Here is a 22589-nt window from a genome sequence, read left to right on the forward strand (position 1 = left end):
AATTCTAAACAAGTAGTGAACTATACAAATGTTACTAGGGAAGAAGATAACTATGATCCTGAGAATCGTGTATTGTATTTGTCACTATCAAATGAAGTCTCAAATAAAGCATGGGTGATTGATACTAGATAATCTAGACATATTACAGGATACAAAGAAGCAGTAGACTCTATATCAGAAAAAGTAAATGACAAAGTCACCATCCGTGATAATTTAACACATTCCATTAAAGGAATTGGAAATTGCACCTTGAAACTAAACTCAGAAAATTCTCTTCTTCTCAAAGGAGTACTCTATGTACCAAGAATAAAAAGAAATCTAATCTCAGTTATAGCACTTGAAGATGATGGACATAATGTTGCATTCATGGACAGTAAAGTATTAACCTAGGCAAAGAACTCCTCAATTAAGAAAGCAAAATTGATTGGTCAAAGAAGGGTATTTGTATGAATTAAACTCAGAACCTAGTCGACCTATTCGAGTCTTAATTCATGAAGCTGTATACATAAATAAAATATAGCACAGAAGGTTAGGACATCTAAATTTCAAAACCTTATCAACAATGGAGAAGACGGTTACTGATTTATCTAAACTAAATAAAGACCACTCAAGCATATGCAAAAGGTGCGCTCTAGGTAACAACTCCAAAAGTCCATTTCATGATAGCACTAGGAAAACTAACAATGTTTTGGAATTAATCCACTCAGATTTATATGGGCCTATGTCTATTCCTTCTCTTAGAGAATTCTGGTACTATATTCCGTTCATAGATGACTTCTCTAGGAAAACTTGGATTTACTTCCTAAAATGCAAAGAATCAAAACAAATACTAAAGAGATTTAAAGAATTTAAAACATTAATTGAGAACTTATCAAGACATAAAATTAAAACTCTTAGAACTAATAATGGAGGGGAATACACCTCAGATTTGTTTAAAAGATTTTGTAAAGAAACAGGAATTAAGAGGGAGTATATCGTTCCTTATAACCAACAACAAAACGGAGTAGTAGAAAGGAAGAATAGAACAATTATGGAAACTACTAGCGCTATGATATTTGATCAAAATCTAGAATATTATCTTTGGGCAAAAGCATCTTGCACTGTTGTCTATATTCAAAACAGAAGCCCTCACTCCTACCTTAGAGATATAACTCTCAAAGAAGTCTTTACTAAGGTTAAACCCAATATAAGTCATCTTAGGATTTTTGGGTGCCCTGTATATATCCACGTTCCAAAAGAAAAGAGAACTAAGTTAGAACCCTCTGGGAGGAAATGCATTTTTGTAGCATATAGTGAAACATCTAAAGCATATAGGATTTTCATACCTGAACAAAAAAATATTGAACTTAGTAGGGATGTAATTTTTGAAGCTCTAGCATTCAAAAGAGCCCTAAGTTCTGAAGAACCCTCTCCTTTACCTAGTTTTGAAAAAAAAACTGAGTCTGCGAGGAAGAACATGGAATAAATTGAAGATGAAATTCAAAACCTTAATCTTGGAGAAAATCAAAATTCAAAGAAAAGACCACTTTGGGCCATTAAAACAGTCGAGGAAGCACAAGACTTTGTTGCACCTTCTAGAACAATCAAAGAAAGCAAAAGACACAAAAGATTTTCTAGTTACACAGTAAACATGAATGATGTGTCTAAATCAGAACCAACCAATATTTCAAATGCTATTAAACACACATCTTGGAAAGAAGCTATGACAAAAGAATATCAATCTATTATGAAGAATGATGTTTGAGAAATTGTTCCTAGACCTAAAGGAAAATCTGTTGTTTCTTCCAAATGGATATTTAAAATAAAGCATGTTGCTAATGGTAGCATTGAAAAATATAAAGCCAGATTTGTAGCCAAAGGATTCTTTCAGAAAGAAGGGATTGCTTATGAAGAAACTTTTGCTCCTATTGCCAGATACACCTCTATAAGAGCAGTCCTAGCCATTGTAGCATCAAAGAGATGGAAAGTACATCCGATGGATGTAAAAACAGCATTCCTAAATGGAAAGATTATAGAAGAAGTATATCTGGAGCAACTTGAAGGATTTGAAACTCATGATCCTATCATTTTTGTTTGCAGGCTCAAGAAAGCTCTCTATGGGCTTAAGCAAGCTCCAAGGGCTTGGTATGAAAGAATTGATAAATATCTCACTGGCTTAGGATTCTCCAAAAATGAAGCCGATCCAAATTTATATTATAAAAAGGATAAAGATGATATGGTAATTCTGATACTGTATGTTGTTGAATTACTAATAACAGGTGATGATCATCTCATAGATCAATGCAAGAAAGGTCTAATTAGAAAATTCGAGATGAAAGACTTGGGACTCCTTCATTACTTCCTAGGACTGGAAGTATAGCAGAATTATGATAGCATTATACTTAATCAAGGGAAGTATACATCAGATATTTTGAAGAGATTTGGATGTGGAATTGCAAGTCTATGTCTTCTCCAATGGAGACTAATCTACATAAACTTAAAGAAGCAACAACAGAATCACCTTCCATAGATTCTAGTCCATACAGATAGATGATTGGGTCCCTGATGTACTTGGTAAATACAAGACTTGATATTTGCTATTTGTTAATTCTTTAAGTCAGTTTATGTGTGAGCCAAAGGAGATTCACCTACCTGCAGTAAAACACATTATGAGATACTTACAAGGCACTCTTAATCTTGGGCTAAAATATGAGAAAGTCGACTTAGATTTACATTGATTCACTAACTTGGATTAGGGTGGAAGTGTTAAAGACAGAAAAAGTACTTCTGAATGTTGTTTCAGTTTAGGATCAGCAATGATATCTTGGATATGTAGAAAACAGTCTTCAGTAGCACAAAGCTCTACAGAAGTCGAACAGCAACGATGGCCTCTTGAGAAGTAGCTTAGCTGAGGAAGTTACTTGTGGGATTATTTGGGCAAGCCATGAATCCTATGATTATTCATTGTGATAATTAGAGTTGAATCAAGCTTTCGGTGAATCCAGTTTTCCATGACAAGTCCAAGCATATCAAAATTCCTTACCATTATGTAAGAGATATGGTAGACAAGAGTACTGTAAAAATTAGAATACATTTGCACTGCAAATCAGACAGCAAACATTATCACCAAACCTCTCTCTAGAGTGAAGATAAGATCACTTCAGGAAAAGACTTGGTATGGTGGAATTGTAATTCATTTGTATTCGTTAAATTAGTAATAAAATAATTTTTTGTCAGGCTATTGACTATTATGAGCTCCACCATCTGTATTCATTATTTAAGAGGTGGCGATCTCTAAGGTAATGAATACTTGTATTAAAGACATTATGAGAAATGACGATCCCTCAGATAATGTATTGAACAATATAAAACTACTGTTAGATCTAGCTGAGTTCAAGATCATTTATGACATAAGCATTTCCATGTCTATAAATCACAACCTGGATAAAGGAAGAATTTATTCTTCAGATTTTATCCTGTGTTCTAGTAGATCTTAACTCAAGATCAAGTTGTGATATAGAATTGCCAGTTCCTATGAATCACAACCTAGATAAATGAACAACTTAATCATTCTTCAGATTTTATCCTATGTATTGCATTACATGTAATACTGACATCACTAGTATAAAGTGATAAGTCATATCACAAGATGGTTATATGACTTAGTATCATATGTTACATAATACCATTTTTCTCAAAAGATTCAAATTGATATAAAGTATCAATCTATGCTTATTCATCGCAATTGATGATGCTAGATATGTTCTCTCAATATGATTATCAAGTTAAGAGGAAGTGTTAAATATTAACCTGATAATCATACTGGTCTAAGAAGTGTAGACCGCACCTTAGTCTTCTCCCATTATATCATATGATAGCCTATATATACACTAGACTTGGCAATAAGATGGGCGGCAATCCTTCACATAATTATATTTTGTACTAACTATAACAATTTGTTATGTTAGTTGAACATTTGATAATTTCCTTTATGCGCCGATTTCTTCAAGTAGTGCTTGGGCCGACCTAGAGAGGGTCACATCCCTTTAAGGGACATGCCCTTCGATCTTTGATATAAAGGGTAGGTTTTATTGTAGTTTGAGGACACACAATAAACACAAGTTTGCTCCCTCAAGAAATAATACCTAAACGAATATATTGCAGAGTTAAATAAAATTCAGATAAGAGTTAAAGGTAATAACTCCTCCTAACTTCAGAACATTAAGAAGATCACCTCAAAGCAATTGAAGGATATTATAGAAGTTTCAATTTAGTACAAAATTTGTAGAAACTTTACAAATACTTCATCAAGTTCTACTTGATTTTCTTCAATCATTTTTCTTGCCCAAAGTGGCCTCTTTTTATTGTTAGGGTTTTCAGTATTTTCTGTATCAGAACTTGGAGGTGCAAGACTTCCAGAATCACTCTCCCTTTGATTCTCTATAGTGGGATTCTCATCTAACTCGGTAGTGACTTTTGTGTATGATTCATTAATGTTCTTTGAGAGATTAAAAGCAATGCCTTCTTCAAATTTTACATCTCTGTTGAATTCAATGGTTCTTTGTCCAGTGATGTAAATCGTGTAACCTTTAGATGATTTACTGTATCCTATAAATATGTCTTTCTTCCTTGATGGTTCGAGTTTAGTTCTCTTCTCCTTGGGTATATGAATGTATACAAGACATCCAAAGATTCTTAGATGACTTCAGTCTGGATTGTTTCCTATGAATACTTCTTCAAGGGTTATGTTCTCCAATATTGAATGAGGGCATCTATTTTGAACATAAATTGCAGCGTTAGAAGCTTCAGCCCAAAATGAGATGTGGAGATTTTGGTCATGCATCATGGTTTTGGTAGATTCTATGATAGATCTATTTTTCCTTTCTACAACTCCATTCTGTTGAGGATTATATGGTACAGAAAACTCCCTCTTGATCCCAACAGAGATGCAGAACTCTTTAAAGTTTTCCGAAATGAATTCACCCCCATTGTCGGAACTTAGAGTTTTTATTTGCTTTCCAATTTGGTTTTCAACTAGAGCATTAAACTCTTTGAATTTGGATAGAACTTCATTTCATTCCTTAAATTTAAGGAAGCAAATCCAAGTTTTCCTAGAGAAGTCATCTATTAAAAATACATAGTATAGACATCCATTTAGAGAAGGTATTGACATTGGACCATACAAGTCTGTGTGAATAAGTTCAAGTATAGTTTGGGAAAGGACCCTTTTGTATTTTTACCTAATGCACATCCTTTGCAAGTTCCAGAATGATCAAGTTTTAATGTAACCCGGTTACTATATTTCTATGGATGGTAAGGCACGAAAAATGAAGATGTCCAAGTCTTCTATGCTAGATTTCATTAGTTTTTAATATTTCATGATTTAGGGCTAGATTTTGAAGGTTACAGAGTTTGTACGAACTTTTGTCTCTGAAGCCAATGGTTATTGCATTCTTAATGTTGGAGTTCTTGGGCTAGGAAAGTACTTTATCCTCTTGGAATGTGATTCAATACCCTTGATCTGCAAGGCTAGAGATTGAGACCTAGTTTCTTTTTTATGCCAAGTACAAACAATACATTCTTTAGTTGGAGAGTGATTCTTGTTTTTAGTTGAATTGAACATGACCCAATGCCTTTTATCGGATATGTAGAATTATCCCCAATAGTTACTTCTTTAGAGGAGTATTCATCAAAAAGTTTTGAATTTTGTCTTTAAAACCTATTATATGATGAGATGCTCCACTGTCTACATACCATGTATTTTTGCTGGAGTTGATTTCACTTGAGAGGGCTAAATAGAATGCTAAATTTTCATCCTTTTTCATCCTTAATTTCTGCTAGGGTTGCTTGAATTTTCTTCTGCTCTGGACAAATTTTATGATTGTAACCAAATTTGTCACATTTGAAGCATTGCACTTTGAACCAATCTCTTTTCTTGTATGTTTTATTGAATTCTTTGTTGTTTTGTTGAATTCCTCTTCCTCTTTTTCATTTGAATTGATCCTTCTTTCCTTTATTGTTTGTATTAGTTCGTAATGCTAGAATTTCTCCCTCTTGATGTGGATTGATTCCTCTTGAGATTAGTCTCGACTCCTCTTAAGTGCATTCATTTTTGAGTTGCTCAAAATTTGGCAGTTCAAGTCGAGAGTTTAATCCACGGATAAAGGTTTCCCAAGATAAAGGTAAACCTTTTAGGGCAATTAAACATAGCTCTTTGTTGTCTACTTGATTTCTGATGATAGCAGGTTGATCTTTTAATTCTGCAAATCTTAATAAATATGATGTGATTGACTGTCCATTGATCATTTTGATGTATAGTAGTTGTTGCTTCAAGGTTAGCAGTCTGTTGGTATTATTAATTTTGAATCTATTCTTAATAGTGAAGAACATCTCATATGCAGTTTGAAGACATGATATCAACAGAAGTATATGATCTTTGACAGAGTCTATGATAATTTTCATGGCTTTATTATTATGTCTTTTCCATGTTGTCTTGTCTGGATCATTTTCAGGTATAGACTTATTTTCTTCTATGTATCCTTCTAATTGCATTTCTCAAAGAATGATCATTACTCGAATTTTCCATGATGCAAAATTGGAGGCCCTTCAAGTCTGTCTTCTGATCTTACATGATTCACCATAGTTTCAGAATGGGGATAATTTAATGGATTAAATCTGAATAAGGCTGATTGTAATGCTCTATCAGTTAGGCTCCGATACCATGTAAATGTTCACAAGATCTCTGATAGAGTAAATTCTCAGATTTCTGATAATAATGCACAGTAGGTCTGATATAGAATAGGACTGAACTGAATAATATGTGTGTATATATATATATATATATGAATAAGTTGTTGCAGTGAACAACTTAATTATCAACCAAATCTGTGATATGCAATAGTTCCTATATAACGGTGAATTCTGAATATAAATTATGACTGCTTGATAAATACTGATCACTGCTGAAGGTAATATGAATTGCCATGGTGATTGATTCGTTTCCCATCGGCAGCAACCAATATATATAGTGGGCAATAGTCATGTCATGTAGAGACATGACTCTACATGGCTACTGCCACGTAGGGCCATGTCCCTACGTGGCATGACTTACCTTAACTAAACTAAACAAGATCTAACAACCATTTGAAAAGGGTGCATATTGTTAACAATTTCAATAATACTGTTTTGACTTTATCGGGTATAACAAGGAAGCCCAATCAGATTATATTTTTGTGTATGATTTATACTATATATATATATATGAAAAATATTGCACTATAAAGAAATGTTATTATAGTGCAATATATACATACATATATATATACATACATACATATATATATATGCTAAGTGCATATACAGAGAAGATGTCAGAATGACTCACTTCGACTGAAACAACTGTCTTTTAACAATTATGAGGCATACGCAACAACAGATGGAAAGAAAATGGACGTCCCTAGTAAGTTGAATCGGCAATATCAAGTAAGAATGTTGCCTTCCGTAAATGAGCAGACACCACCAAATAAACTGCCACAATAAATGAGGACACGCACATAGTGCCAAATCAGCAAACACTTAGCACCAAGCGTGATCAAACAATACAACATCACACAATATGCATAGGCTGCTGAATGATATTTCTTGCAGCGTACAAAAACATTAACGCTTGACACCAAATTAATCATATTCAGTACTTCCAAAAATTTGTAATGTGCTACCCTGTTGTTCTTAAATAAAATATATTTGTGCTCTTTCCAAATAGACAGAAGATGCAGAAGTTGTTTGTTTTTTGTTTGTTTTTTTTCAGGTGGAACAATGATCAATAGCAGATACATTTTCTGAAACAACGTACATATCATGCAATATTACAACTAAAAATTCCAGATTTAGATGCTTATCAAAAAAATAGCATTTTCTCCAATACAACATACCCAGAAAAGTTCGATGATCTTTACCCACTTCTGTAATGAGATTAGACATGCAAATTTCCCAGATCTGGGCTACACATCTATAACTATGAGTGTCAAATGCTGATGGAATTATGGAAGGATGTCTTCAACCTGACTGCCACAAATAGGTCTGATCAAATCCTTTTTGATCTTTCCAAACAGCTTCAACAACTTTGCAAAATCTCTGTTAATCATAGATGCAAAGGATCTGAAAAATGCATGTGTTAGGTAGTATTATAAACACCTTACATCATCCAGCTTGTATCTTTTAACAGAATAGAAAATGTCGTCAGTAAAGAGTTTAATCCTCAGTAACCCAGAAGAAAGCCTCCAGAAAAGTTGCAGGGAAAAACTCCAAACTCTAAAATGACCTCTATCAAATCCATAAAGCTTCCAAAATATGCTTCAATTAGGGGACCACCTTCGAACCCTACTAATTTCCCAAGCCCAATAATGAAGGAAATTATTTTATTTTTTATTTATTAAGACTTGTTATGCCTCCCTAATTCTCACACCCCAAATGGAGCGTACGTCATTTTATTGTAAAAAAAATTTGGCACCCCTATGTCTCCCAGGTTAGACGCCACCTTATGCTTTCTCCTTTTAGATTATTAATTAAATCACCTTGTGACTCCCTAGATTGGGAACTCATCCCTAGGTCTCCCCTTTTTAAAAACAGCTTATATGATGGGACCCTCAAGTCACTCAGCTTTATACTACCTAATTAACATAAATGAAATATATTAATTTTTACTTAAGAACTTATTTAACAATAAAGTCCTGGACCACATGAGATATACGATAATGCCCAAATCCAAATGGAACACATCCAGAGCTCCTTATTCACATATCCATTAGCCTACGGGAACTCAGATGACATGGAAAATGGTTCACCCTGCCGACTGGTTAGGAAAAAGACATTACAAAATTATAGAATATTAACAGATTTGGTTGCAAGACTTGCCACCAACATGCACCAGAATATAATACCATTCTAACCCTTTCACCGTATGCTCTCACCTTGCCCACATTGAGATTTGGGTGATAAAAAGATGGTAACATTACATGCTTGTTCCTTGTGAAAGTGAAAAGAATGTCTGTGCATTACAAAGAATTGTAACGCCTTGGGTTCATGATTAAGGTAAAACTAAATTTGGACACTTGTTAGAATAAAAAGAAGATGTGAATTTGATAGAGTGGTTAGCTTGTTTTGTAAATGATTATAGATGTATGTTTACGTGTAATACAATACAAATAACTTAATAAAATAAGCATTATACTTAAAATTATTACTTCATAGTACTTAGATTATCCATTTGTTTGCTTCAAGCCAAACCAATCGTTGGGAGGAAAAGGCTTCGTTCAGGATGTGAATTCCATATACTTTCCCATATGCAACAAGAGCTTGGAGGAAGTGTTCATATTTGGACAATGTAAGAGTTTCCTAGAATTGTTCCATGGTGATTGTACATTATATTTGGATCACTATTGTAAATGTTATGGACTGGCATGTAGCCTTTATATATTTTTATTTGAATATCATGAATACTTAATGGGTTGTAATTGTGACAGAATGTGAAATCATCCTGCATGCCATTCAACTTTTAATACACAAATTGTGTATTTGGTGTCCTGGATCTCTTGCCATTCAGATTTCTGACTCTCAGTTCTACTGTCGAAACTCAGAGTGCATATTTTAGTCGTCATTATGCTGTCAATTTATTTGTCATAAAATTTCTCTTCCGTAATATGCAGTCAAATTTATGTTGTTCATTTTTTGTAGATCTGATCTCTCCTTTGTGACAGATGAATTGACAAGTCTTTTCAGCTTCCCCAGAACACTAATTTGGTCTAGTAGCTCACCCAAGCAATCCACAACCAACAATAAAAAAAATGCATCTCAACTCCAACTTATGTTGAACTTGTAAATGACAAGCATGTTGTATCAATTCCCAAGATAACAAACAACCACTAGTTCCATCTTTTCAACCTATTGCACTTGTGATTGTGTCCTCCCACTAAATTCAGATGATAGTATAAGTATCACACTATCAAGTGTAGTTACAATTTCGTTTATTTTTTATTTTTTTGTATGTGTATATGTATATATCACATGCAGGTGTACCCAAACCTACGATATCCAAGGAAAAAATTGTCACACCCATACCCAGGCCTATATCAGAACCAGTATCTAAGGTTTTTCTCCAATGCATGCATAAGTTTGTGACAAAAAGATATATTCAAAATCATTTGATCACCAGTGGTCAATGTACATGGTGAACATGGAAACTAAACGTGGATCATCATTTTGCATTCATTGAAAACACCAATATCACAAGTTGGTTCATTAGGAAAATATGTGCACCATTTGCCCCTCTCCAATCCTAACCAAAGAAAGCTGTGCAATAAAAGCATCCAAGTCAGGTGCTCAGGTGCAATATGCCAGAGCCTCATTATATTCATCAATGCATCCACATAATCAGTCGTTTCGTCAAAACCACAAGAGCAACACATCAACTAGCTAATTTATGGTGGCCCTACATAACAACCCCATGTCCTCTTCTTCAATCTTGACCACAAAATGTTGTGCAATGATAGCATCTAAATGAATTAAAAATGCTATGAAGCAACATCCTAATGCCTCATCACCCCTTGTATTTAACATACTTGAGTGATATGAGGCACAAATCAGATTGCACATAGACCAACCCCTTTTCCTTTATGAAAGTCAGCAGGTTGTACTTACAAAGTTGAAAAATCAACACTACTCAAGTACCTTTCAGTTGCTATCTATTGAAGAAAAAAGGAACCTTAATTAATTTATGGAAATGAAATTATAATTATAAAGTTACAGATGGTTAGATGATAGATCTACAAAATAAAAGTTAAACAACGTTTTTTTTATTTACCATAAAACTTTGATGGCAAAAGGTTGAAGTTAAATGGATCTATAGCCATTTAGAGTATAGGTTGTGACTTGTTCAAGCTATGAAATTACCAAGCTTAGTTCAGTATTCTTATATGACAGCACCATCTTGGGCCAAAAAAAGACATCTTTGTGATCACTATACACCAATTTAGCAAGAATTCCAGTCCTTGCAAACAAAGGTGATTCCAGCCCATCCCACAAATTGCCAAAAGTAAAAATTGAAAAAGTCCTCCTTTTTATTGAAGTATCAAGGAGAGCCTACCATTCTACAGCTCCCTTGATGATTCCAAGAACATCAGGCTGTCCCCAACAGGTTTTTTACCATAATTAAAACAAAGCGACAAATTGAAAATTGATACCCAAAAAAAGCTGTGCCCAAGCTAGGGTCCCTCCTATGTTTGTAGTCAAGAAAATTAACATTATAAAGCAGTACCAATGGTTTCAGACAGAATGAAATTGTCCACCTCTAACATAATTACTCTTCCCAGTCTCGAATAGCATTTCACCGCTGCCCAACTGCCAGCATTTCCCTCATCTTCATTCCATAACATGGAAATGAATTTGGGTCACGTAAATCAGTCCGAGTTGTAGTCATTCAGAACAACTCACAGTATCAACTGTTACAGAAAGCCACCACGAGCACATACACTATCACCAGCCCCCAAACACAAGCACCCCATTATCACTAGAAAGAAACGATAGCTGCAATTACTACAATATAAGGGCCACAATCTAATTTTAAATTTGAAAGTTGAAACACACTTAAAAAGTAAATTGCAAAACAAGAGTTTGAGCTATATCTGAGTGGTTGTAGATTTAAGCGTCTCTTGTTGAAAAATTTAGTATTCTATACAAGTACATACAAAAGCACATGGAATTGTGATTTATGCTGACTGAAATGGACAGCTAAATCTAAATCCATCTATCTGATATCTGCTTTCACGAAACTGTCCCAACATCAATAAAGAAGAAGTTTTCGAAGACATTGCAATTAAAACTATAATTATGGCAACACCAAGGACATTCTATTGATTTGGGTTCATAAGTAAGGATAAATGCTAAATCTACCTCAAGATCTTGTGCAGAAGCACCATCTCCTCCTCCTCCCTTTGTATCGCCCAAATCAGCTTTGTCTACCCTGTAAAGCAAATATTGTATAAATGTAAGCATATAGTTTAGAAAAACAATGAACATTTTGCTTCCCACTTCACAAGCAGCAGAACAATTAAGTAGCTAGAAAGGCCAAGGGAGCACACTTTTTTCTTGTTACAAGAAGAAAGTCTATTAACATACAAATGCATTATGTAGGCGAAAGGGACTCAAAAGAACCACAAGTTTGTAATGTCCCCTTTTTGAGACTTTAGAAATATTGAAGCCTTATTTTATATAATGTTAAAATTGACTCTAAGACGTAGACTCAAATTATTAAAAGGTCAATTTAATGTTATAAAGAGGGCAAAAGGTCAAGGAAGAATAAGACGAAATGCCAAAGGGAAGTTGAAGAGTCTCGAGGGAATAGGACCAAAGCTAGAGGGGAGTCAAAGAGTCTTAGCTTATATATTAAAAAGGGAAAGAGGCTCATTCTTGGGCATGCTTGATTTATGATTCAGTTTATTTTTCTCTCTTGTGAGAGTTTTCAAAAAGCTTCAGCTTTTAGCTAGTTTGAGGACGTAGCCCCTCGTGCTGGCAAACAGTGGATGCAAACCCATTGTCTCGGGAGACATCAGTTCAGGTGTTTCATTCACGCTTATAGGTTCTTAGTCTAGTATTCCAATCTGACTATTAATTTGTATTTAAGATTGGGTTTTTGTATTGGTTATTGTGTTGCTATTGTATAATGCAATAATGTGTTTACAGAGTTGTATGGAAGTCTTCTGGTTTTATCATTGTGGGTCTGTAATGCATTTCTATATGCCTGAAATCCTGGATATTATTCTGAAAGGAATTGATTATTAACTTGTGGAGAATCTTCTGGTTTAATCATCGTATTGTATTCCATTTGCCTATATCTAAGTTTGAATATTATAATTAAGAAGAAGTTGGTTAAACATCTGTGGGATTTTGTACTAGATTCGATTGTGTTGGAATACATCTGCAAAGTTTTAGTTCTAAATATATTGTTGAAAGAGAAATTTAGTAAGTATCCGGTTAGGGATATTTCAGTGGTATCACAGCTGGTTTTCCTACCAACCTGTGAAGTTATAACAGAGACAAATTTATGAAAGGTCAAATTTGCATACCAAAGTTTTAGCAGAGGTAAATCTTCAAAAAAGTTTATCAAAACAAATCCTCGAAGGTTCTTAAAAGTTCTTAAACAAATACAAGGTTCTTAAACAAATACAGAATCTTACTAAGTTAAGTATTAATATATTCCTTGTCTGAGATTTTAAATTGAATATTGCTCTCTGAACTTTAAGAGCCTTGATTCATTGAGGAAAGCTTGGCGGACCATATCAAATTTTGTTTTATAAAACTCCATCTGAGTTTTGGGCTTTCTTTTTAATATTGTTAAACGGGCTTCATACTTGAATTCGACATTTTCCTAGAGTAAACTTTACCTCGGTGACCTTCCTTCATTCCCGTGGATGGACAAACTGTTTACTGTTTGGGGAAGTCTGAATACTATAGATGAATAATTTTGTGGGAAACTACCCGCAACTCTCCAAACTCATAGGAAGTGAAACACGTACAAGGCACTTACAGAAAGAGCAAACACTAGTAGTTCAATCAGCCACGCATCATGATCGGGCATTGGTTATAGGAATGTTGGTACAAGTTAAGCCATACCATTCAATGTTCTGCGAAAATTGATATCTCATGAAAAGTTAATAGATGACAAAAGGATATTTTGCCTAGCAAATGGAGGTGGTTCCGAGACAAGAAATTTGGTCCGCTTTATATAAACGTAAAATAGTCTAAAGCAAGCATTCTTTCTTCCTTTATCGCAGAGAGCCTGTTGGATGCCATTACATTTGCGAACAAGTCTGCAAGTTTCCATGCCCAAGCAAGCAAACGGACACCAAAACTAGAATTGAATGAGTGATCAATGATTTCGGGAGTTTCTACAGAACAATATTGAGACGACAACATCAATAACAGTGGTTATCAGCATTTAAAATGACTGGAGGAAGTTGGCTCCTACTGTTAGGTGAAATCAAAACTCTTTTTGGTTTTCGTAAAGGAGAGTAAAACGTGAGTGAAAGTATATGTCAAAAAACCAGGAAAAAAGAGATTCGTTATTGCTAATATCCAAAACACAAGTAGCCACATCGAACGGTGGTCGAGTAACTAAGACGGGTAGCCGCAAAATTGTAACAGTCTCATTTTTGTGTGCTTCATGTGGGTTATTATTGGGTGTATAATTGATCGTCAGTAGTGCGAAAAAGAAGCCGTTACATACCCCAATATAAATTGCAACTTGGCCAAACAATTGATGGATGATTCTCTAAATTCCAATATTCACGGTATATATTTGGTGGTGGTCAAGAAACAGTTTATTATTTGTGGAGTTCCAGTTAGTTTGCATCACTATGAAGTTGTCGAAGAAATGAAGTCAGGCTACTCCGCACCTACAATGTCGGAGTGGAATAGTTAATAGGTGGAGTAATAACAACAGATTAATAACTATCGGGGGTAATTTAAAAGAACTTGGGCAACATGGCATCATCGATACCCATCCACAGCTTTTACAAATCTAGAGGTAACGGCTGAGTGTCAGGATTGATTAGATGAGCGCAATGTGGATAGGATATTTTGGTGAATGATGTTCCCTGTCATCACACTCCAAGAAATCGTAAGGCAAGACTGACTCGAGTCAGAGTACATTGCAACATTATCGTGCAATTTGAAAATCACAGCGGGTGTCCTTGCAGAACATGAAACTCACAATCTTCAATCACAAGAACATCCAAGGGCCAAAGTCTATACAGGTAGTGGTTCAGGTGTTATCTTTGTACAACGTCAAGGACAGAGGCTGAGAGCATTCGAAGGTGGTGCGACAGAGGTCTTCCTACGGCCACAGTAAGAACATTCGATCCTCAACAAAGACCCTACAGTTGGTGAAAATCAAGTCTGTACACTTCTCAGTAGTCATTTATAACAAATTGTATCTGTGCTTTGTGATATCTTTCCAAACAGTTGCGAGTTCAAGCTGCACTGACAGAAGTTGGAGTTTGAAGTCATCTTTCCACAAAGGGCAGGAGTCTCTTAAGGAGACAGTGAGCAGTGAAAATCTTACGGTTGGGATACCAACAACGTGTAATCGACTAAGGAGAAATATTGAACATTATTAATTGTCATCAATGTAAAATCACAGGCAGCTAGAAACATATGCTCTTCCACCAAACTAAACACAATTCTCGCACAGCCCATAGGTCAGAGGTGTTGTAATCTTGCACAAACTTAAGATTGGTAAAAGATCATCACAATCATCTTAGGCATAGCATCTATGTGTGACAAATATCTCAAAGCTTATTAAGCTCCCTCCATACAAGGAAGATTTGGCTATTATCTTGGGCGACATACTATGTAATCAAAAGACGTTGTGATTGGGTATTACCACAATGTGGGTCTGGATTTTGAGTAAGAGATAAACACCATTTGTTGGTGTAAATAAGTATTTACTTATTACACTTACTTAAGTTTTACTTAGGTTAATGCATTATTTTATTATTATTTTAGGTGAGACACTTAGGAGTTTGTGAACTCTCATTGAGTTACGCAACTCTAATTATGCACATGGTGTCTACAACACAGGAGTATGCATCATTCACTGAGTTGTCATGTTGACAACACAGTTATCCGCACTCCTCATTTAGCACATGTTGTCTACACCATTGATTTGCATGCTACACCATTGTAGGCTTATCCTCACATCATCGCACTTAATCCCGTGCTTAATGGAGGATAACCCATATCTAGTGGACATGTGCCTGGTTGTATGACATATCATGATGCTAACTTCTATGCATTCTAGAAGCTCTCCTGAGGCCTTTATATTCAGGCGCTCCTAGTGTACTCTCAACCAGTTATTGAATGAATATTGTCATTCGGATCATACTCTGTCTATTTTGGTCTACTGTGTGCTTGTGTTGAGTTCTTTAGTTCTTGGGTGAATTCTGGCCTAAGCCAAATTCTTACATGGTATCAGAGCCAAGGAAGATTCTCATCATGTAGCCGTTCAAGACCGTTCATGCTTCAGCACCTCGACACGAATCCGGAGGATCCGCAGAAATTGGGAGCGTCTAGAGCCAGATCTGACCTCACCATTGCGTTCGGAGCGTCGATTCAGTGAAGATCGACTATAAATTTACCTATATTAGGTGAAAGTTGATCATGAGGCAAAAAAAATTTGCAAATCGAAACCCGGAGGCCCTGATTTGCAATTCGGGTATGGTCAATTAATTGATCTGATTAATTTTTTTTTCAGATCTACATTTATTTTTATCTCTGTAATTTTCGGATTGTACAGTAGAGAAAAATTTTTGGCCGAACCGGGCAATGACACCCCGGCTCGGCTCTATATATTTTTTAGTGTGGCGGAATATTATTTATTTGCAGGGTTTAATTCATAATCAGTGCCCACAATACACAACCGGCGCGAGCCTCACATTACGGCAGGCTTTGTTTACATGAGAATCACGACATGTATACTTTAAACACCGCAGGCACCCCAAACCCACGAATGTGGGATTAATCCGCAATAGCTCCAGCGTGAGTACAGTCTGTGCCACTCACAGAGATCCCGGCATCGAGAAAGGTAAACCCAGAAGTTTTTTCGGCTACGAAAGCAGAAATCCGGCAACACTGATACAGACCAACCCGCAGTTCCGCCTATGACACGCGGCGCAGTTTAATGCGCCCGTGAATCTTTGCATAAGGGACACGAGTCTGTCCACATCGCGCCACGCGGCGAGATTTAACTCGCCGTGGTCCCTACACGATGGAAGCCATATCACTGCCACGGTGGACATACAATCATCAATACGTGTCCTAACCATACACACAGTCAGCAATCCGTACACCCACATCGACAGCCATGTCGCAAATTCCGTACGATTCCGTACTGCCACAGGCGCTACCGTCATCTCAGGCCTGCATTTTGCTAATGTCGTCAATTTTGTGACCTTAAAATTGATGCCTGTTTGGACGTCAAAACAGGCCAAATTTGCACTGCTGAGACGGCCGTATGACCGTCAAATTTAACCCCATATTTCGTTGATGCAACCCCTCTCCAAATTCATTTTGGTTTTTGTAGTCCGACTTCAAGAGGCCATAACTCGCACATCCGGACTCCAAATCAAGTGCAATTTTTTTTGAAATTGGGTAAAATTTTCTAAATTTTTCAGTGGTGCAGCTATTTTCTGGTTTTGGTGCACGGATTGTTCAGAAATTGCATTTTTTGGCAACTCTACCTGGATAATCCTGCATTTTGCAACTTCAAATGCTCCATACAGGCACATCTGGAGTTGAAAAAAGGTTCTGTTTTTTTTGAAAGTGCGTATTTTTCGTCTACTTTCCAGATTTGGCATCAGATTATAGTGTTTTGTGGACAAAATTGTCACTTTCAGCAATAGGGCCTTTCCTTGCTTTGTAATGCTTCAGTATTGTAGCACATTGTAAAGTTTCAGATTTGTACTCTATTAAGAAGTTGTAACAAGCAAAATCAGAAGTCCACGAAGGCCAAAATTGGCAAGTGGCCCATTGTAATCGCACTACTGATAAAGTGCCCAAAGCATCTATTTTGGGGGGGGTTCTTAATTTGGTGAAAAGGGGAGGTGTTCTTGGTGTTGTGTTCTCTCTTTTCTGCACATTTATTTCATTTTTTGCATTATGGGCAACTTTAAGTTTCCTAAATTAACTCCTCATAACTATGCTTCGTGGTCAATCAAAATGTTGTATCACTTAATGCATAATGGAGTTTCACAATATGTAGATGGTACTCTTCCTAAACCAACAGGTGATAATGTATCAACAAGTGATATTTCAAATTGGGTAGCAATGGATAGGAAAGCCCTAGGTGATATATGTTTGGGGGTAGATGATAAAATCATGTATCAAATCAAGAAATGTATTACATCCAAGGAAGCTTGGGATACCCTCGAAAGCCTTTATGGTAAAGTGTCTGAAGAGGATGTGTTCAAAATTGAAGATGAGCTTGTTTCCTTAGATCCTAAGTCGTATGACTCAATCCAGGATTTCATCATCAAGGTGAATGAATTAAGGACAAAGCTTACTAATTGTGGGAGTTCTATAAAAGATGACAGACTGATCTATCTCATACATAACAAGTTGCCATCAGAATATTCCACATTTGTATCTTCTTTTAACACCTCAAAGACTACCTTAGGGTCTGCCTACAAGAAAGTCACTTTTGATGAATATGCAAAACTGTTGGATGATGAAGAAAAGAAGTTGAAATCAATGGGGATTCTCAAAACACCTCAGTCCAAAGCATTGGTGGCCAATGAGGGTTCTCAACATTCAGCCGGTCAATCTTCAAATAAAGTTAAGGGTAAGAAAAAATGGAAGAAAGACAAATCAGAGGATGCAGAAAAGACAACACCACAATCTAATCAACAAGGCAAGTCCTCGAATTCCAACAAGAAAGGGGACAATAATAAGGAGAAGAAGAAGTGTGCTTATTGCAAGAAATCGGGTCATGAAGAGCATGAGTGTTATCTTAAAAAGATTGATGAATTGACCAACATCATGAAGAAACATAATGTTCCATTGCCTAATGCTTACAAGGACAAAGGATCTTCTTCAGATTCAAAGGGCAAAGGGCAAGCATTCATGGCAAATGCAAACTCTTCAAAGGAATGGATATTTGACTCAAGTGCCTCATATCACATGGGTTCTTCAAAGGAGGATTTTTCTTCATTGAATCACTCAAAGGTACCCAACATCTTCATGGGGAATGATAGCAAAATGGAAGTTGAAGGAAAAGGAAACGTGGAGATGGAAAATGGAGAGTTTCAAGAGGTTCTCTATGTTCCAAACCTAAGTTCAAATCTCCTTTTAATCTACCAAATCACTCACCTTGGAGATGGGCATAGACTTGAGTTCCTTCCAAACTCAGTTCAAGTGCACAGTCTTAAAAATGACTCCTTGGTTGCAGTGGGGAAAGTGAATGATCACAAGAGGTTGTACTCTTTCTCGCATTTTGTACCCAAGTCTTCTTCAAAGGCCTTGTTATCACAATCACATTCAAACATGCAATTATGGCATGAGCGGTATGGTCATCTTCACTACCGCTATCTTCAGCAACTTTGCACATACCGAATGGTGAAAGGTCTACCTCAAATCAACTTTTCTAAGGGTGAATGTTCAACAGATTCAGTGGATATGCATCCAGAGGGGAAGTTACAAAGAGGGAAGTCTTCTAGAGCAACTAGTGTTCTACAGATGGTTCACATGGTATTAGTAGGTCCTTTTGCATTCAGCCAAGGTCGCTACATACTCACCTTCGTTGATGACTTTTCAAGGTTCACTTGGGTCTACTTTCTGCATAGTAAGAATGAAGTGTTGGACACATTTCTAGACTTCAAGACTCATGTAGAACGGAAATCCAGGAAAGCCATCAAAGTACTCTGAATGGATAATGGAAACATGGATATTAACATAAGACTTAAAGACTTTTGCAGACATGAGGGCATTGATCTTCAGACTCCGCCAGCATTCAGTCCGCATAAGACAGATGTTGCAGCTTTGAGGATCCGAACTCTCAAATCTATGGCAAGTTGCATGATTCATGCCAAGTCTCTAGATCCATCATTAGAAGTCAAAGCAATCTCCAGTGCCACTCACATTCTTAATCATTCTCCTCATACAGCCTTAGATGGAAAAACTCCTTTTGAGGCATGGTGCGGTAGAAAACCTATTGTAACACACTTCAGAGTCTTCGGTTGTCCTGCATGGGCAAAGAGATCTTCTAGGGGATGCAAGGCACAGTCATCTCGGCCTTGTACTTTCATTGGTTATGAAGACAGGGTGAAGGCATATAGACTTCTAGATCCTGAGACACATCAGATATTTGTGGAGAAGGATGTACATTTTGAGGAAAGTTCTCCTAGCTTGTCCTCTACTCCTCATCGCACATCATACAGTGTGGATATTGATAGTGATTCCAGCGATAGTGCTTCAACAGATTCAGACATGTGGAGTTCTATCGACAGTTACAGTGAGAGGTCACTTCATCAGTTCAGTCCACATGCATACATCACCACAGTGATAGGTCCAGAACAGCAGGGTACATCTAGTCTTCCAGATACAAGTTCAATGACAGCTTTGGGGAACAGTATTGATGATCTGCCTCTTCTTCTTGATGCAGAAATACTTTCTTCAATTGTCACGAGGGTTTCAGATTCTCTTGTTCATTCTCTACATGATCAATCCTCCTAGGTTGAAGTGATTGTGGATACTTATGATCAGCAGTTGCAGCAAGGTTCTTCATCAGTTGCAGAGACAAACAATTCTTTGAGACAGATTCTTCAACCAGTTGAGCAGGTTTCAAGGACATCACTTATCCATGGGATTCTTTCCACACACAGCGGAAGCGTCTCATTTGTACCCTTGGCATTGTTTCTTCCTAAGGGGAGGAACACCATTCTGCAGTCTTGGATCAGCGTCTTCATCGGAGCATTCACTGTTCGGCATTCTTCTTTTTGGGGGGGGGGGGGGGGAGGGCCATCCTGTCTCTCTTCCTCTTCTCATCATTCTCTTATGTATATATTGGATGTATGTCATAATGGGGGGGTCCTAATTACTCCATGCATCCTTATCTATCTCTCTTTTTGGGGGAGGGTTTTTCCCATGAGGTTTTCCCTCTTTCCCCGCTTTATGGGAGATTGCATATCATTATGTACATGGGTACCTTATATGGCCTAGTAGCCGAGACCCATATTGCATTTCATCCTAGATTTCGTAAGCTTAAGGGCATTCCCCTAAGTTGCACTTAAGGGGGGGTGTTGGTGTAAATAAGTATTTAATTATTACACTTACTTAAGTTTTACTTAGGTTAATGCATTATTTTATTATTATTTTACGTGAGACACTTAGGAGTTTGTGAACTCTCATTGAGTTACGCAACTCTAACTATGCACATGGTGTCTACAACACAGGAGTATGCATCATTCACTGAGTTGTCATGTTGACAACACAGTTATCCGCACTCCTCATTTAGCACATGTTGTCTACACCATTGATTTGCGTGCTACACCATTGTAGGCTTATCCTCACATCATCGCACTTAATCCCATGCTTAATGGAGGATAACCCATATCTAGAGGACATGTGCCTGGTTGTATGACATATCATGATGCTAACTTCTATGCATTCTAGAAGCTCTCCTGAGGCCTTTATATTCAGGCACTCCTAGTATACTCTCAACCAGTTATTGAATTAATATCGTCATTCTGATCATACTCTGTCTATTTTGGTCTACTGTGTGCTTGTGTTGAGTTCTTTAGTTCTTGGGTGAATTCTGGCCTAAGCCAAATTCTTACACCATTACACTTGATGATGTTCTGCAACAGATAACATTGGGAAGAAGGATACAACTAACCAACAAAGGAATGCTAGTACAAGGTAATAGGAGAGTACAAATACACCAGCAGTGACAAAGCAGTTGTGTGCAAATACTCTAAGTTTGGAGACCAACAATCTATTGGCAACTGTGTATTGATAAGTTCATCATTATTCAAAAATCGTTGCAAAAACAAATAGCCAATGCCAATCTACAAAACTTAGAGGTTCAAGAACATCAAGGCAATTCTGGGACAAAATATACTTGTTTGTCAAACTCACAGTAACAGGATAACAACAATCAGCAATGGGAGAAGATTTGAACAAAATCTTGAAAGGTAATATGAAACTACAAGAACACTTAACCCAGAATTCAAACTCCATTATAAGAGCAGAAATACTCGACATTTATGGAGAGTATAAAGAACTTCTTACCCGAATTCAAAATGATTTATCATTCAATGATTACTTGGATTTTCAACTAGAGCAGCGAAGTAAGACTGAGATGGAAAAGAGGAAGTATTCAGAATTGGTTCAGGATCTTCTTGCAAGGGTCCAGGGCAAAAATATGTACGAGGAATTTCTAGAAAATCATGATCAGCGAATAGAGCTTCATGAAAAAGAAGAGCAGTCAACTACCATTGTTTTACAGCCTTCCAGCGACCATGTAGAAAATGTTACACAGGGTGCAAACTTTTATGTTGGTGAATTGGAGGTTAGTATTGACAAACAAGCTAATGAGCATGGTTGCACACGAGGTAATAGCAGATTAGAATTTTTCTGTGATGAACCATATATTTCCTACGCCCATGACAGGAATTCAGAAGATCAATCCAAAATGACACTACAAGACGTTGAGCTGTATCATATGGCTTGTTTCTGATTTGCAAGTGATCAAAACAGCTCTTGAAACTATGAAATCAGAATATTTGTATTTACTTTCCAATAGGGATAACATTCTTAGGATTGCTGAAACACATGTTCATCAGCTGAATAAAGAAAGGAATGAGATTAAGGAGCTCAATAGAGAGATTAAGGAAAAACAGGAGGCACTAAATGATGCTCGGATTTTCTGTGAGGAAGCAAAAAATCAGATTAGGATCACGAATCACTCTCGGGAACATGAAGGCAAGATGAAGCAAGAGTTTTTCAAAGAAGTCATTGTTGAACTTGATAACATCCAGCAAACTTATGACTTGGATGGTTGT

At 36.5% G+C, this 22589-nt stretch overlaps 1 protein-coding gene across 13 annotated transcripts in view; it reads right to left on the reverse strand.

Moving 5' to 3' along the window:
• Positions 1-22589, reverse strand: part of LOC149539149 (pre-mRNA-processing protein 40A-like) — a 249680-nt gene that overhangs the window by 122659 nt on the left and 104432 nt on the right. For all 13 annotated transcript variants that reach the window (XM_089800486.1, XM_089800477.1, XM_089800476.1 and 10 more), the window contains exon 11: positions 11926-11995. In XM_089800486.1, coding sequence (XP_089656612.1) covers positions 11926-11995 — 70 coding nt within the window. The remainder of the gene's footprint in view (positions 1-11925; positions 11996-22589) is intronic.

Source organism: Cupressus sempervirens, chromosome 9, assembly GCF_028749045.1.
Source record: "Cupressus sempervirens isolate cs-2001-9-10 chromosome 9, ASM2874904v1, whole genome shotgun sequence".
Taxonomy (NCBI): Eukaryota; Viridiplantae; Streptophyta; class Pinopsida; order Cupressales; family Cupressaceae; genus Cupressus; species Cupressus sempervirens.